General features: G+C 42.1%; 1 protein-coding gene across 1 annotated transcript in view; it reads left to right on the forward strand.

The window, feature by feature from the left end:
* LOC144763537 (vesicular glutamate transporter 3-like) overlaps nucleotides 1-18,803 on the forward strand; it is a 311,868-nt gene that overhangs the window by 152,861 nt on the left and 140,204 nt on the right. The window contains exons 8-9 of the mRNA XM_078649214.1: nucleotides 1,921-2,060; nucleotides 12,907-13,056. Coding sequence (XP_078505340.1) covers nucleotides 1,921-2,060; nucleotides 12,907-13,056 — 290 coding nt within the window. The remainder of the gene's footprint in view (nucleotides 1-1,920; nucleotides 2,061-12,906; nucleotides 13,057-18,803) is intronic.

Here is an 18,803-nt window from a genome sequence, read left to right on the forward strand (position 1 = left end):
TTTTCGCTACCTGCAGGTCCGGCATGCCCTCGCCTCAGTTTTGGTTCCTAATGAGGCCCTGCCTGAATCTTCCCCCCTCGAGGACCGTGTCCTTGATGGGCATCTTCCCGATAGTACTATTTCTCTGATTTACAAGAAATTGATCAATAATCGGGCGGACTTATTGGTCCGACTTCGGGAGGCTTGGGTTGGCGATGGGTTGGAGCTGGACGACGAGGATTGGCAGTCGGCACTCTCTTCTCCCAAGGAGGTGGCCATTCCTGCCCGTCTCCGTTTGGTTCAACTTAAGATTCTTCATCGAGTTTATGTCACGGGTCCGCGTCTGGTGACGATGGGCTTTTCTTCGGATGGGCTATGCAAGCGTGGTTGTGGTTTGAATGCGACCTTTTTACATATCCTTTGGGAATGCCCGGCTGTAGCGGCTTACTGGACTGCTGTGCTTGAGGTGATGACTGCTGTGACTGGTGTTGCCCTGCGGCCGGAGCCGCGACGGTGTCTGTTGAATGTGTGGGAGCCCACTGACTACTCTGTGGCCCAGACCAGATGGGCTACCCTGGGATACATGATTGCGAAGCGGGATGTTGCGCAACTCTGGGGCGCTTCCAGGCCCCCTGAGGTCTCGAAGTGGGAAGACAACATGGACTGGTCCATGTTTCGTGAGAAGACGGTTTATGTGGCCAGGGGCAGACCCAGGGCGTGGACGAAGGTTTGGGGCCAGTGGAATGATTATCGTGGGGATATTTGCACCCCTCCCCTTGTAGGCACTGCTGAGATTGTCCTATCTCCCTAGACGTGCGTTCCCGGAACCTCCCCATACGGGTTTTTTCTATATTTCCGGTTCTCCCCGCTGCTCCCCTCCCCCCCCCTTCCGACTCGATTGGAGCCTCCGGGCTCTGGGTGTGTTCTCCTGATCGTGGACCGTCCCCTCCTTTCTTTGGGCTGACCTTAATTATCGTACATTCGCCTTTTAGTGTTTGTTTTTCTTTTGTAAAATAAAAATTCGAGTTGCTCTGTGATATTTGTAGAGCGATGCTTTGTGCTCGAGCTGTACCCGACCACGGGTGTACATTTCTGTTTCATGCAATGTGCCTTGTTATTAGCGGCCAGCCCGTGCGGTTGTAGGCCCATTCTTGTACTTTTCTATGCTTGCTCCAATAAAGGTTTTTGAAAAAAAAAAAGAATCTAGAATCACAGCAATTTAGGTTAGCCACTGGCAGGCATTTTTAAAACAAAAAATTACTTTTAACGCACATAACATAAATTTGTAAAGCGCACGTTCACCCAGAGGTATTTTGGCGCTGAATAACAGATGTTTATTGTTACCCAACTCAATGGCACTCATTTTATCGACCTCATACGGATGAAAGGCTGAGCGAACCCGCTGGGATTTTAATCTGTGACTATGAGGTTGAACACAGGCCCCTGTAGTGGATGCCTTAGTCCACTGAGCCTCCCGACCCTGCAGTTAGCTCCTACCTCTTAACCATGCACAGTTGCAGGTGTATTCATCGAGCAGAAACATATTCGTTATTCCTGAAAAATAAAAGGAGAACTTGCTTAGCTTGTCAAAATGCAAATTTTTCGAAAAAGGCATTGGAATAGAACATAAAGGATAGCCTATAATATTCCAATTTGAAGAACGATAAATAGAGATTAGGGATATATTTTTTTCCGTGTCCAGGAAGAAATGTTCTACTAAGGCTGTCCAAAATAGGTCTAATGAGGGTCTCATGAATACAAGATTCCCAGGATATACACACAAGATACATTTACTGGCAGTGAAACCAAATGACACTTGTTAACATAGTTCTTATACTGAAAATGTAGCATGGATTCGGCCCTTTTGCTATTACGTTGGATACTGCTACAATAAGAAATTAATGATGTAAATCTGATAAATGTCTCTCTCTTTGTCAATAGGGGTATTTGGAATGTTGTGGTATATATTCTGGCTTCTGCATGCATACGAGAGTCCAGCTGTACATCCATCAATAACTGAGGAAGAACGGACCTACATTGAAACAAGCGTGGGCGAAGGAACTACTTTAGTGACTTCTGGTGTAAGTACAACCAAATAAGTAGATGTGCAAGGAAACAGTAAGAAGAAACGTGACCGAGGATGCACGAGTTCATAGTGGAGGGGGCATTTGGAGGGTGGTGGGCAGCTTTCGGACTGGCCATTCTTCCACTTTGGCATTTTCCCAGGAGGCGGAAGCCTAGAGAGCTGCATTCAGAGCAGGGTATGATGCCATGACCCAACCATGCTACACTGCCCCATTCTAGTTGCGGCCTTCAGCAGTGTGGATATGATTGGAATCTTTTGGTTTCCAGCCCGACCCAGAAGGCAGGACTAGCTTAGTTGGGGGGTTTGGAAGTGACGGAGTAAAAATCCAAACAGGAGGGGTAAGCAACATCCAGGAGGGGAGCCGGCTCCCCCTGTAGTATTGTTACTCATTTTGTTCCAGTCAATTGAAACAGAATTGATTTTAGGTGTGGCTGGTCTGATAAACTCTCCTCACGTTTAACCTGATATTTATCTTCTATTGAATAGTTTGCTCTGTTTGCAGCTCATCAGAGGAGTGTAGAAATGATGGTTAGGTAGCAACTCAACGTTCATAAATGATAATATTGTTTCGGTACTAATTCAATAATAGTTTGTGCTGCAAGGGATCCCCCCTCCCACGTAGAGCCACCAAACCCTATGAAGTAAAAAGTAACTTGAATCCAAAACTGTGTTGTGGCTGCCCTCGATCAGCAAAGCACCAGAGCCCTTCAGTGTGTGCCTCGATTTTATTATCTCTCCTTCTGGTCTTTTGTTTGATTGTGGTGGATTGTGAACGTTGTTGTTGTTGTATGTATTACATTTCATATATTATCAACGAAAGAGAGAGGGAAAAGGATATCGAGTCACTCTTAGAAAGCCCTACTAATAATATTGATTAAATAAAAGAAGAGTGAGGCCAACACAAAAAAGAAAGACACTAGGAAAAACGGCGAGAAAAAATCTTGGGAATTAAAAGAACCCTCACTCACCAACCTAGTTGGTGACATGCTTCATCATTGGGTTCCCACCAGAGAGGACGAGTGCCTCCCTGGTGTGCTACGACGCCTGGTTACAGCAGAGCAGGTTTTTGTGTAATCCAAGTGTGATTAAGTTGAAAGTGGTTTAAAAAGCAACCAGTTCAACCATAAACAAACCTTATCCGCGGTGAACTGAGCACTACTAAAAACAGAGTGGTGGATGTTACAGAAACTGGCTAGATTGACCAGATACATACATGGTGCAGAGTAGAAAAAGGGGTGATCAACATGTTTCTGCCTCCATTCGCTGTTTGCAAGGCTTTCGTCAGGACAAAAAATCAAGAAAAACCACGGCGGTGTGCGCACACTAAGGCGCACCCTAACCTGTGGTGTGAAAAACCAGTATAACTTACAGTTTGTAGTCGAGCCTTCAACATTAGTGAAAGCCATGTGTATCGGTAATGAGAAGAACAAATGCATAGAGACAATACAAGTCACACAAACATACATATATTTAGTTTAGCAGTACTTGAATAGTCCCATGAGTGACCATGCTCATGCCGTTTTTAGGATGGTGCTCATAACAATCCCAATATTGGCAAGACTGTGATGGATTGGAGTACCAAGCAGTTAATGGTAAAATTGCCTGAGCGCTTCATGGTACATTAAATGTCATTACTGAATGTCAGGTTCTCATTAATTACATACTATTTCTATGTGGAAAACGGGCGTCTAAATCTGATGCACCCAACCGGCCAATGCCGAAGGTTTGAGTAAATAGAATAAAATAGCTTAAAGGGCTTGACTGAACATAAAGTGCAAAGGGGCATGCAACTGGCTAATGTCAATTATTCGAGACAGAGAAGCAGGCTAAAAAAGGGGGTAATGATGAACAAGGCTTACTTAAAATGTCCGGTAATAATACCTCATTGGTCCTGGTGGGGGAAGCAAACTTGTAGTCACACTCTGTACCAGTTAAATAAAGTACCAGGGGTTAGTGCAAACCGGATTAACCTGGGTAGCATATCGTACATGTAGGGAAGGAACGTTACTTACTGCGCCAAAGATCGTCGCCCCCAGTAGACCTGCATGCTCCCTACCTCAGGACCCCAAAGATACCGCCATTGTGGGTTCCTGGAGTTTATGAAGCACATCGGGCCATTTCCTCCGCGTTCTGAGGTTCGAGACGCACGCTATAAAACTAAATGAATCTGAGAGACTGGCTATGGAGACTTGAGGGGCACTATTAACTGGTGGTAGTGAGGGAATCTGTGGCAGCGGTGTTCATGGGGGGGCCAACAGATATTGTCGCACAGGGCGCCACCAGTGCTAAAGCCGGCCCTGTTCCATATTTCACGTTTCGCTGTGAACTATAGGTTTTATGCCACTGGACTGTGCTCAATAACCCCGTTGAAACACACAGCATTGAAGTCAATAGCTAAGAACATGACATGAATCTTAGGGCATCATTAGAAAGTCGCCCGCCATCCTTTTCATATAATGGGACCGCCCGCCATTGGTGCGGGGGTCCCGTTGGTGACATTAGGATGCGCCCGCCACACTGGTGGGCGCATCATGCATTCTTGACATTGCGGCGGGTGGTGCACTCAGCACCGCGCGCCGCAATGCCAAGAAGGCATGTCGTGCAGTTCCATGCACAACGTGGCAGGCACCGCGCGGCACCTGCCATGTTGTGCATGGAACTGCAGGGGGGTACCATAGAAACCCCCCATGTGCACCCCCACCCCCTAGAATCCCTGGGGGCCCGCTACGGCCCCCAATAGCAAAAAATGCCTGCCTTTCCATGGCGGCGTTACCGCCACAGAAAGGCATGTCCCCGCTAATATGCTAATATGGATGGCGGTGTCTCCCAGACCCGCCACCATGTTAACAGCTTTTCCGCCCGGTCGACTCTTCGACCGGGTGGAAAACCGGTGGACGGTCTCTCCGTCTGCCGGGGTACCCCCTCCCCCCCGCCATGGTAATGTGATGGGGGTTATTGCAATGCGGAGGTGCTTTTTAGCGGGCGGATCGCCACCGCCATACGGGCGGTGGTGATCCGCCCGCTATCCTAATGACCCCCTTTGTGTGGAGAAATGTGCTGTCAAATGCAGAAGGCCAGAAGATAGCACTGGACAGATGTTTCAATATTGGGCTACTGTGCAGCCAACTATTTCAGTCTGCAAAAGGGATAGGCCAGTGTATGTGACAATGAGAAAGAGTCTACTGTCCTCCAGGCAAGAGTTTGTCTGTGTTTGCCCTTGGTTCAAGGGTATGCCAATAGCCAGCAGCCCCTATCAGGCCATTCTTCCCTGTGCCTAGAGCGAGGCAGGAGGTTTAAAAACACTTTTGTGCCTAGATGGGACATCCCAACCAGTGGCAGGTTCAATAGTCAGGTGAAAAGACTTATCGCTGCCCCTAGAATAGCCCCCTTATAGGTGTGGTTGGACCAAACCATTGGCAAGGGGTACAAGTCCGCTTGCATGGTTGGACTTTTGGGCCACTACGAATGAACATGCTTGCAAGTTCAAATTGACTTGGGTAACTTAGCTTAGGGCATGAGACGAGTTGTAAGTACAAGAACCACCGTAGTTAGAATTTGTAAAGCCCATTTATTGTGGTGAGGGGTTATATGGCTCGGGTGCATGCCGGATACTCTTGTTGTGCGTGTGCACTTGTGCACTCCCGTCTGCGCACCCCTTTTGATAATAGTGCACTTGTGGTTCTTCCCACGGTTTACCCTCGTTTTGTTGTCGTCGTAGATAAACATCTAAATGCTTGCATAAATAATGATGTATCTGCCCTTCCTTCCAGCTATGCAGGGCCACTGCACATCAGTCATTTCTAGATTTTAATGGAAATTTATTGCTAGATTTCTGCCATAGAAGGGAGGGGAAAACTCCATAGTAGCTTAGAGAATACATGCTGCAAAAATAAGATCAGCTGCAGTGATTTTTTTTCCCGGAGTTTTATTGCCGCAAACTTGACCCGAAGGTACCAGGCATCAGAGTGCTTTACATGAGCACTAGTTACATTACACAAGGATACAATCATTTTTGTTTTGCATGGTGAGATTAAGTGATTTGCCCAGAATCACAGGATGTTGAGCATCTTTGCCGACTCAATCCCGGTTTTGAGATCGAGCGCCCTGGCCCTTTAGGCCACATCCTAATCAGCGCCTCTCATCTTTATGTAATAGAAAGCATGTTTCTGCACTTTTTTTTCAAATTATTCCGGTCTCCGCACTACAGTTCTGAAGGAAGAATTGAGAATGAGAGAGACTGATGCATTGACAGCATTTAAAAACCTTCCCACCGAGTGAATGACTAGTTAAAATCTGTAACTGGAGTATTTCAGGACACAATATGCTTAACCTTCATTACAATATGAAAAGCTAGTGGCTGGAAGAAGTGAGGAACACTACACAGCAGCAGCCTAGCCAGTGGTGTAGCAGAGGCACCGTGGGCCCTTATGCAAACAAGAAAACTGTCCCTCCCAAAACACAGACCTGGGCGTAGTTTGTGGAGTTTCACTATGCGGACCTCCGCGAAGTGACAAAAAAACTCTGCGGAATTCCGCAAGTGGCGGTGTGCAGTGAGAACTGCCATTCACACTGATCGTCCTGCCACTCGGGTAGAAATTCTACCCAAGTGGCAGCTCACGCTCGCCAACCTACCATTCGCTGCACTACGTGGAGCAGAGTTATCTGCACTCCGCGAGCTCCCTGAAGCACGGAGTGCAGAAAGCTCCGCAAACTCTGAGAACGGAGCGGAGTTTACTGCCCAGGCCTAAAAAACAGCCTCTCATTTGGGGTTCAGTGGGCCCCTTATGTCCCTGAACCCTGGTGCCACTGCCCTTGCAGCAATATTGATAGCTAGTACTCTGAGTCTGGGAAATCATTAGGATTTCCCTGATCAAATCCTGAAAAATCTGGAGTGTGTAAAGCATATTTGTCCTAGGGATACTTCACCTTATTGTGTCGCCTGGGAATATATATCAGCACATTATCTGAAGTCCTGGACAGATCAAAGGACTACTGCCAAATTTCTAATAACATTAATATGGCCCAGGGAAAAGTTCAAGAAGATACAGGTGACATATCCACCATGGACATTTGGGTCATGTAATTCTGGCACGTTCAGACTACTTCACGCAAGTGTATTCACCTGCTGTTCATATGTTTTGTCGTTCTGACGTATGGAATAAAACAATACAAATAATTGCTAGGACAATTACGAAATCAATAAGTGGAAGCTCTCAACTGAGATCAAAGTATACCGGGTCCCAGAGAGACACTTAAGCATTATTTATCAGTCCAAAACCACATTGTGATGGTGGTTGGGAAAGTTATCCCTGGAAACCTTATCAGTAATAAGAGTATAGGGATAGGTCAGAGAGCGTCCATACCTCAGAAAGGTTATTGGTCTGTCTCCAATTACAGTTTTTGACTCACTTCATATTCTTATGTTCTCTTTATGTTAGAACTACACAAAAGTGGCTAAAACCAGTTTGTAACAAACATGACCTGCATTCTATATTTTTTTAATGGCTGCCTCAAAGAGGAGTTATTTCTTTGTGCTAAGCCTTGTCTACCAGAATGTAGTACCTGGGCATTTGCATTGAAACCCATGGATGGGTGCATAGGAACGCCCAATTACCACTCATTGTACTTCGTTTTGATGCAAAATAGCGTAGTGCTCTAGCACTTTACATTGCTTTAGGGAAGCTTTCTAGCACAAAACGTCTCAAATCTGTGCTTGTAAGCATCACTTTGGGGATGCAAATCTGGTCCAAAGTAATAGTAAGTCTGCCCCTGAGTATTTTATTAATTCATGAAGACATTTGTTATAGGGCTAGACATAAGGGGTTACCCTCTTTTTTCTTTGCAAAGGTTGGAGGCAGCATGTATAGTAAGCCATGATTACAGAGTTTTAACATAGATGAGAAAATCAGAGTAGTTGCTGGCAGATCCTGTGTCTCTTTTATCACTATTGTTGGCTAAAACATATGTTGGCTGGTGTTGACTGCGTGGCCGGCTTTGTCGAATCCTCCGACCAAGTCCCATAACCTGCAATATGTCATTGACTATTTGGAGGCAAGCAGTGCTTAATTAATTTAAAGGAAACTGATGGTCATTGCCCCTGCCAGTGCTACTAACCACAAACAATGCAACTACTAACCATTACACTCCTAAAAGTGTTATAATTCAGACTATTCCAGGCCATTCAAAGTTTTAGGAGTGGCGTGGGCGGTGGGCGTCTTTCATTTTTAATGTATATTGAATTATTAAACACTGTTGTTGTGCTCATCTCTAAATTAGACAGACAGTGCCACCTTGTGTGGACTGTCATTAGTGCTGATGTTGAGAATTAAGTGCCTGTGCTTAGCACCAGAAACCACCAGCTCAAATTAAGCACTGGGTGCAAGAAGTTGTTGCATAGTAAAATCTCAGACTCAAATCCAACATGACTGAAGGAGAAGGTTGATGTGGTGGACTCTAAAGGATATGTAGAGTGAAGCTGTATGTTTATTAACTAAGAGAATTTTAGTCTGCAACAGATCGAAAAAACTACATTAAGAAGTATAGGTTTTACACAGGATCATCAATGCCTCCTGTTGAAACAGCCAACTTTATAGATGCAAATATATCTGCAAATGTCATGTATTCCATAGTCCAGACACTTGCAGCCACCACCATGTGCAATAGTCCAGACATGTACATCAACCACTGTGTCACGTTTCCGGGGCCTGTGTGTGACTAACTGCTCTAGTCCAGGTTTTCTGTTTGCATTCTGAGTGAGACCTGTAGTCCTTGTTTATCATTATAAAACCAGCACCACACCAGAATGCAAAGAAGAATGCAAAGAAGATAACATGACTTGAGCAGCTGGTAATGCATGCACCAGGGAAACTTAACAGCTTTGCATTAATAATTACTTAACACTACAGTGTGCAGGCTATGACTTGACGACGTGTGTTGCTGTATTCCATCAGCGACCCAGAAAATAATAAAAGATACATTCTGCAACCTACTAAATCATTGAAAACTTCAAATGTATTTTTTGGTCTTTTGGTCAAACTTGAAAAATAGGCTTTTGTGACGTTGGCTAGTTATTCCGTCCATGTCTGTGGTTAGAGAAATAAGTGACTCAGGCCAGGCAGTGTACACTCGACAGAAATATCAAATTATATTTCTTAGTGGGTTTTCAATGCAGGACAGTTACTTTCAGAGTCAGATGTAAAGTGGGACCTCTGGTGCCAGTGCCAATCCACTTAGATGTGCTAAAAATCTATAAATATTTTCGTAAGTGAGATGTAAGACTCACAATTCATTCTCGCTCGTGAGTAATTATCAGCTGATGTAAGCTGTGAAACCGAGAAGATGGGACTTTGGCATGGAAATTGGTTGGACTGCTTTCAGATGGACGAGCGACTGGTGGAAGACATGCCAGGGATTAAGCCCGTGGCAAGTGAAATGACGAAAGTCTCAATAGCATGCTGTCCGCTGCATAAGTGAGTGCTTAATAAACGTAAGTGGTAACTGTTTTACATCTGTGATGATAAGAATCATGGTAATGATCATCGCACAATCATTTTTAAATGAAAACGCTAGCAAGATCACCAAAGGCTTTTCTGTGGCATCATTGTCCCCAGATGGCCAGTGTGCATAAACTCCACCCAAATATTGGCAATTATCTACAGGCAGCCCTAGAGCTCTGTTTGTGTGAAAGTAAGCAAGAAATGAGATCCCTGAAAGTGGCAAATTTAGAGAAGCAACACAAAGGCCTCACAATGAGGGCTCGCGTCAGTAGCATGGCTAGTGTGGAATGTATGATGTTACAACGCAAACATTTACAACACATGCCTTTACAACGCAGTTTTTACATCACATCATCCATTACAACGCATGATTTACATCGCATGCCATCACAATGCATTTTTAGAAACTACATTTACAACGCATTTCATTACAACGCATACCATTACAATGCATATTACTTTTAGGGCAACAGTAAGGTAAGTGTTGGATAGTGTAGGGGTAAAAATTACTATTCCCACTCCAGTGAGTGCAACAGTAGGGTAAGCGTTGGATAGTGTAGGGGTACAAATTACTATTCCCACTCCAGTGAGGGCAACAGTAGGGTAAGTGTTGGATAGTGTAGGGGTAAAAATTACTATTCCCCATTACTTACCTTTTATCGCGTTGTAATGGCATGCGTTGTAGTGACATACGTTGTAATGGCATGCGTTGTAGTGACATACGTTGTAATGACATGCGTTGAAGTGACATGCGATGTAATGGCTGCGTTGTAATGGCTTGCGATGTAAAGGATGTTGCATTGTAATGACTGCGTTGTAAAGGTGGTGCGATGTAATGACTGCGTTGTAAAGGTTTTTTCCCCCAGTGGGTCACGAGCCCCAGTGCAAGGATAAAATGCCCCCTTCAAGCTGCATTTTGAATCGTGAAAGACACAAGCAATGAACAGGATTCAGAGGGCCCCACAGGCCTTTGGGCCCTGGTTCATTGCACATTTTGCACCAATGGAGGCTGCGCCCCTGGCTCCACGTCATTTCATGTTTGTGCATCTGTTGATGCATTTACACAAAAGCTTTAAGAACAAGCCTGTCACTTGTGTTTCCACCTATCAGATAGGTTTCATCACAAATTATGGTGGCCCCTCATTGTTTCATTAGTAAATTCGTCCATTGACTAAAGCACTCCTCCCATATCATCATGCCAGGCCAAAATCATGGACACTACTCAGGATATCGCATCCGGTAACAGCAGACGGGTGTTTCACGCTCTAAATAGACCCCTTTTGGATAGCATGGAGCTGCACATCCCTCTTTATTTCCCAGTAGCTTGCTGTGCTGTTTTATCACAAATATGCAGCCAAAAAACCCTGGTGCTCTGTATCTCTCCTACTTTACTGTTGTACACCAAGTACTGTTTTAAAGATATGTACAGCCCATTGGGTGACCACTGAAGTATATCACTCACTCACTCACTCACTCACTTACTAAATCTTTATTCGATTTAGAAAACCCATAAAAGAGTACAAATACAATAATACAGCAAAAAATGACAATCGCATAAGAAAACATTAAAACCAGGTCTTGAGTTGATTTGTATTTAAAATAATTCCAGAAAGCTATATAAAACTAAGCATGGTGAGGCTGAAAGCAACAATTTTTATAAAACCATACAATAAAAGCAGTTCATGAAATTAAACTGTGCATGACATATACATTTAGATTCAAAAATGTCAAATTCCTAAAACAGCAAAACATATAACAATAATCTTCCCCTTTAACTGTGGAACTAAAACATGACGTATCATACATAGAGATTATTCTATCAATCTATGTGCTACTACGCATGGTGTGATGAATGCTAACAATTGTATTGGACTCTACAATCAGATTATAAAGTGATTTGTGCATAACGATCTTCCCTTGATACAGTGAGTCTAAAAACATATATCAATGCTACATTACTTGCCCAGCTTTTTGCACAATCTAACTGCAGCCGCTATAAATCTACATACCATAAGTCAAACACATCCGGCCTGTGGTAATTGTAAACAAAATAAAGCTGGTCTACATCTTTTTATGTTGAGTGACCTAAGTAAGGAAATTTTAAAAAAAAAGTGTTTCCTTGCCTCTGCATACAATTCACAAAAATACATTTTTTACATAGATTGTGCAGACTCCTGACCAAATAATACCTATATTGATGATGCGATTGAAAATGTAGATAAGGCTCCATATAGCTTGAGGTAATTGATAGTTTCTGAGCCACCACCCTTCTCTTGCCACACTCAAGGGGTTCTCTTCTCTTCATCAGCAAAGCGGGACATTCTGATTTAATGCTGGCTTTGACTGAAGGATTGATTCTCTGTGGATTATCTCAATGTTCCGGGCATCATAGCAAATAAAGTTGGACCACAACATATGTCAGCCACTGGATGTTGCAGGTTCTTATCATGTTTCAAATAATAAATATTCACAGCTTGATTGAGTAAAGTTTCCGGCATTGACCATATTAACAGCCACAACATTAAAGGAGTAATTTTTATAGAATCCTTTACATATGATGAGCCCAGTTCAGCATGGCACGCATCAGAAGGTGCACCCATGGGGACAAGAGCAGCCTTCACAGGAAGGAATTTTTACTTAGCTGTATATGAAGGAATTTTTACTAAGCTGTATTTGTGCAATATCGTGGAAACCCCAAATGCCTGCCCATACGAGGCCACTGAGATGCATCTAGCATTATATATTTTAATCATCACATCCAGAGGGCAAGACCCACTTTGGCAGCAAACCTGAAGACAGCAGTTATCAATTGTTCAAATTGAGTCCTACTTACTTTTACCAAGTGCCGCCAAGTACCTGTATTATCTGAAGGGAACCCCAGATAGAAAATGTTGGTATACATAACAATCTATTTTTATTAATATATGGTGACCTCGGTTTACTAGGCGGCTGGCCACAGACCATTGTATAAGATTCAGATTTGTTAATAGCCACTCCCAGTTGAGTTATCCAGTAATTTTTGCAGAGCAAACCCAGTTTGGGATAATAAGACTAAATGCAGAGCTAAGATCCATAAAAGCTAGATGTGAACAGCGTCTTTTCACCTGATTAAAAAATAAAGATTCAGGCACTGGTTGACTCTTCCCAGGCCCAGTCTGCACTTATACTGCACAACTGAAAGAATACCTTTCTCATGGGCCCGATTGTAACCGCTCTAACAGAATTCTTCCCAGAACTTTGGCAGTAGAGTCAATGAGGGAAATAGGGCTCACTGACTCTCTTGCATAGTCTCCTGAAATATAAAGATATGCATCTACTCTAACCATTCATGTTTTTATTTCCTAGAAAAGCAAAACTCCTTGGCGTAAGTTCTTCACATCGATGCCAGTTTACGCAATCATTGTTGCAAACTTTTGTAGAAGTTGGACCTTCTATTTGCTGCTCATAAGTCAGCCTGCTTACTTTGAGGAAGTGTTTGGATTTCCGATAAGCAAGGTATATTCACAACCTTATGCTATTTGAATGGTATTACGGTGATTTAATGATAGACTTTCACAAAATATGTATGATATTGTCTAACACATCTGTGTAACTATTTATTTCTCCCACGTCTCATATATACTGTTGTTAGAGGCATTCTGTATTAGGTAGTGCATCATCAGACCCTTATGTGTGTCCTGGGCCCCCAGCTTATGGTATTTATGTTCTTTGCTGTTTCCAAATGTGTATATACACATTTACTTTGTGGAAATCTCATTGGTATTTATCCATATTTATGTTTTGTTTCTTTAAAAAAACATAGGCTTATCCCTTTATTTAAACTCCCCAAGCTGCTGGTTGCACATCTGTTGTGCTGGCTTTCATGATTATGATTAATAGGAAGGAAAGTCACTGAAAAGAAGAACTAATTTCCATTTTGTTCGGCTTTAAAAATAAAAACAGTCAAACAAATGGGTTGTTTTTTATCTATATTTATGTGTAAAAGTCTTCATGTTCTGTGATCCTTAAGCCCTACTATTCAATAAATTAACCTAATTTTATTTGTAGAATGTACATGTTGGTTGCATATTTGGCATTCCCAATGGTCATATAAGGTTACAAAAACCTTCTCTGTAGGATCCAATGGTAGCAATGTTCATTTCTGTCTCTAACAACCCTCACCACTGACCACATTTACAGAATATAACAGCCAGGAGTAGAAGTGGGGAATTGGGAATTGCATAAGAGAGACATATTCAGAGCGGTAAAATCACCAATACTATTACAATTTGTCATCACAATAATCCCAAGCACCAATGTTCAATTTAAGAATTTCCTCAATAGTCTTGTGTAGATGTATTGTTCCTTTTATTTTCACTCATCATGTAAATCCAATACATCAAATGAGATATGTTGCCAACATGTGTTTTGTCTATGGTAGGTATACCAATGATTTCATCAGGGCTACAAGATAAATCATAATCATCCTTAGTTTTGAACATTGTAATTTTAATCTCAAAATTATCACCACAGTGATAATAACCAATAGTAAAAGGGTATGTAGACCCCAAGCCAGAAGTAGTACAGATTTCAGTACCAGTGTATTGTTCATAGAAAGTCAATCTATTGGCCAAACTAAGTAAAGCAAGTTAATAGAGAACATTATACAAGAAAATGTAAATAAGAAAAACAAGCTGAAGAGACAAAGAGAAAAGAGGGAGACCCGAATGTTTTTGATATTTGGAAACATATCATGCTTCAATCCACTGTGCCGTATTAAGACCCTCCATAATGCAAATTGATCCAATATTGAACCTACTCACCTAATGGTTCAATAGTAAACAAACAGTTGTTGCGTGTACAAGAAATCATATAGTGCCTCTCAAAACACTAAACAATCAAAGTTTAAGCGGCACTGTTCCAATATTTGACAATATTTCTCCATAACGCTTGTCTCCTCACCATACTGCAAACTTAAATTAAAGATAGGGTCTTTCAGTCCAAATCATCCACGTTTTGCCCTGCCTCACCATTGTTGTTTTGTTTTCAATAAAACTTGTAATTTCTCTATTTTGGCAAAAGTATGAGCTTATTGAAACGTTAATACCCTATAGATAACATTCATAAACACACATGGAATAACCCACTTAAACGTTCTCCCTGTTACATCACTGTATAATCTAGTAAATATCCTCAGTGTAAATAGTTCAACAAATGTTTAAGAGAATAGTTCAAAGCTTGTTTTCATCAGCATCGCAACTTCAAGATGCTTCTCTATTATGCACTTGTGCATTCTAAAGAATACTTCCTGCATGAAAATCAAGAATACATGTAGTGAGGTGTTGGCTGCAGCAACATTGCAGCATGATGGCCTAGCAAAGGACAACATGTACAATGAGGAAAATTATACCTGATAAACCAAGACGGCTGCAGAATGAGAACTGTAATTCTGAGTGCCACGGATGTGGAGTCAGTGAGCAATGGCTAAAAGAAACAAAATATTCTGTAACTGTTATGTTGGTCTTTCACTTTAAGGTAACGGTATACAAAATAAAGTACACCTTAGATGAAACATAAATGCAAGATAAACTAATTAGTGAGAGATGCACTGTTTTATGTTGTAAATCTCTATTGATTAATGCGATCATTGCACATGTCTGTGACCCGCAGGGGTGGCGGTGGTTGTTCTGGCACCGCGAGTACGGAGGTCCTGAGAGCCACCGTACTCATAATAAGGCCCTTAATCATCACGTGTGAGATCGCACCATAGGAAAACTGCTGAAAAATTCACAAAGTAGTAAAACAAATCTTTGACATAAGGAAATACAAATAAAATCCAGGTTAGTGGCTGATTTGTACACAGTGACAACAGAAAAACTTGTTAAGTCGCGGCTTCCCCGCTTATATTGTGTGATCTTAGGCAAATATTTTATTTAACCAAAACTTCTTTTTCTTTATAGCGCATATGAAAGTACTTTCAAATATGTGAGTTCAAATACCAGTTATACAAAAAACTATTGTGTTTTATTTAAAAGACTGTAATTTTGCTTTATAAAAATCGGGGCTACGTATGTGGTTCACATGACAACTGTCTTGCCTCTTAGTTCACTAATGGTTAAATTTTAATAAGTGTTTCTCAGTACAGTCCGATAATGTGATGTAATAATGTCAAAGATTTCGCATGTTAAAGGAATACAGTTTTTTGATTTTTGAAGAGTCTTTATCATGTGTTATTTGTTGCCCAATTTACATAGCAAACATTTTCAGAGCTCAGCTTGTGCATGGACTGCAAGAGCGATACAAATCCTTGGCTCGGGTCTGGCATGGCTCTCGCTGTTAATTTGTTGGCTCGCCCACCTCTAGTCGATGTATTTTGCAATGTGAAAGCCACAGAGATGAATTCTGGTTGGTGCAGTGGCTAATAGTGACTGGTTTGTTTTTAGCGTTATGAGGACGCATGCCTGAGACATACACCCCTGTGACCATGTAATTAATTATTTGAAACTTGCATTACACACAGTATAAGAAAGCCTGCCACAAAATGTGCAAAAAGATTTAGGCATAAGGTAAAAAAAGTATGCAGTGCAAACATTTTTTATAACAATCCATTAAGAGCGTACACTCCACAGGTTAACTAGTAAATCCCTTACAGTACCACTCAAAAAGAGTACATCTTTGTCTTCATGAAGTGAACTCCATTAGCCAATACTGTCTGTCCCTCCTTCAGGTTCACAGCACAGAAGTCTCCCTTATTCCTCTTCAGCTGAGGCATCTCGAATGTCTTTTAGGAAAAAGTAGGGAAACTGTTTTTGTTAAAAGAAGTATGGGCATGTCATGCCCCTCAGATCTTGCCTACTGCGACTTCTGAATACAGTTGTTTGTGGCCTGCTGGGAATTCTAAATCTTTGGCAGTGTACTGCCATGCTGCACTTACTCCTAGCATGCATGGCTTCAGTCTAAGCAGCATCAGTGATGAATGCTGGTCCATTCTTCATAGAAAGGAAATCTTGCCTCACCTGAGTTAACTCCCCAGGCATATACTATGGAGTAATATATACTGCTTTGCTCCTCAGTCACCCACGATGTACACATCAGACCATACTGTGGTTAAATGTATGATGCTTATTCTTATGGTTTGCTCCCTGCTAAATTGACCAGTGGCATATATTGTGATTAGTTGTAATATGTTTATGAATGCTCCTCTATCCAAAATTAATACTTAAGCCCCAGGGAATTGGGTCCCCGGGGTTTTATAGAGGCTTGGGGAAGGAGCATGTCACAGAACCAAAATAAACTAATTGGCGCTGGGGGATTAAGTCATTGGGGACTTAAAAAGACTTAGAGAGGAGGGTTGCACTCCCCCTCCCACAACAAATATATATCGGTGACCCTACAGGTCTAGGAAAATCGGGTTTTAGTCCCCACCAGGCCCAGGGGTCAGGGTATCTGTACCCTGTCACCTATATGTTTCTTTTATTCTTTTTGTAGGGCGGACAGGAGACCGAGTCCTAAAATAACTACTGCCACAACTTTGTTGATGTGGTGGCAGCCAATCAGATCTTATCTTTTGATCTATCAGATCCGCTGATTCTTCGTGGCATGATATATACATCAATTTTGAACCTTGATATCTCAAAAACAATGGATTTACACCAAATCACAAAAACATGCTTTCTACACCAAGATGAAGCTTTCTGCCAAATTTGGTGAAATTCTGTCTTAGCTGTCTCTTATTTTCGTATTGAAAATTGCATAGGGAAAAAGAGTTTTGGATCCCACTGTTTTCTCGGCCCCCGCTTCACAGATCACTCCAAAACCTTCCAGGAAGGAGCTGAGGTGCATAAGACTTTTTTGTTAAAGTTAATAAATATTTATATAATGTCCCTTCAGGGTTACAGTGCTACATACATTTAGCAAAAAAGAAATAGGGAACCTGGTGTAATTCCTATGTTTTAGAGAAGAACAGTGACAAATCCTTTTGTATTTTCTGCAGCAAAGTCATTCCGCATTGGATCAACTAGTGCTATCCATGCTCAGCTGAAAAATTACAAAGGCCCTTTATTATTCCAGGTACGGTATTACAGCTTTGAAGTGGGTATTGTTTTGACCTATACTGGATACTCCCTTTGGACAAAGGTGTGCTTCACTAACAAGCTCAAATTAGTCAGAAACACATGTACCAGGGCTGTCTTTATTCATTCCGCTGCCTTTATTGATTCCAGGTTGGCTTGTATGGTATTTTACCAATCCAAAGCTGTAATATTGTGCCTGAAATGCTAAAATACATTTGTCATTCATCAGGTTAATGTGGATAGCACTAGTTAATCTGAAATTTAAAGACTTTTCTGCAAAAATGGCATAAGGTTTGGTCACATTTATAGCTTGCCGTGGATGGAACAATGATTATCCTATGTTTTAAAACTGCTGTAGGGGTCCTTTGGGACAGAACCAGGGTGTGTGGACCTGATCATGTGGTCTGATTTCACACCAGGAATCTGCAGCTCAAATCTGAGAAAGAACCCGGTCTCTAGGTATGAGGTGTAGCAGCCACCCCCAGTTTATAAGAAGTGCATCAAGAAGTGTTTGTGATACACTGAACATCCCTTCCCAAAGTCCCCACTTGTGTTGGGGGTGTTTGTGCACACAAAGTGGAGATCACATCACCCATGGTTGGTCTCCATTTTTCAGCACCTTTGGAGGGCAGCTCAGCATAGCTCACGTTGGAAATGACCTGATTCCTTACTGGTAATCTTCATGTCTCCTGGTACTGGTCTTCTATGTGACAGTCCTATCCAAAAGAGGCAAGCCTCACCCTCACACCTCAAGACCGGCAGTCTCATTGCCCCATATTTTTAAACAAAAGTACTTTCAGTTTTAACTCCTCCACTTGTAACATCTCATTGTCCTACTTCAGTGTTTACTGATAACAGAACACACTCTCTCTGCCCTTAAAGCCCTTGCTGAAAACCATAACTGCCTGGAAAAATCAAGTTGTGATGAAACATATGGAGAGAGATGAGTGATGCTAAACTCTCATGTGAAGAAATGAGACTGGGAACAGGAGTAATAAATACTCACGGTATGTTATCAGGTAATCACCTCCCTATCCAGTCTTTATTGTTCCAGTCCTGACACCCCCATAATGTTATTATCCAAATAATAAATAAACCAAGCCATCTTGCTACTGAACATAAATAGCATTAAGGAAACTCTTAACGCTACTACGAGTACACAAGAAACACTACAATGAAGTTGCGAAGTTA

Source organism: Lissotriton helveticus, chromosome 1_1 (assembly GCF_964261635.1).
Source record: "Lissotriton helveticus chromosome 1_1, aLisHel1.1, whole genome shotgun sequence".
Taxonomy (NCBI): Eukaryota; Metazoa; Chordata; class Amphibia; order Caudata; family Salamandridae; genus Lissotriton; species Lissotriton helveticus.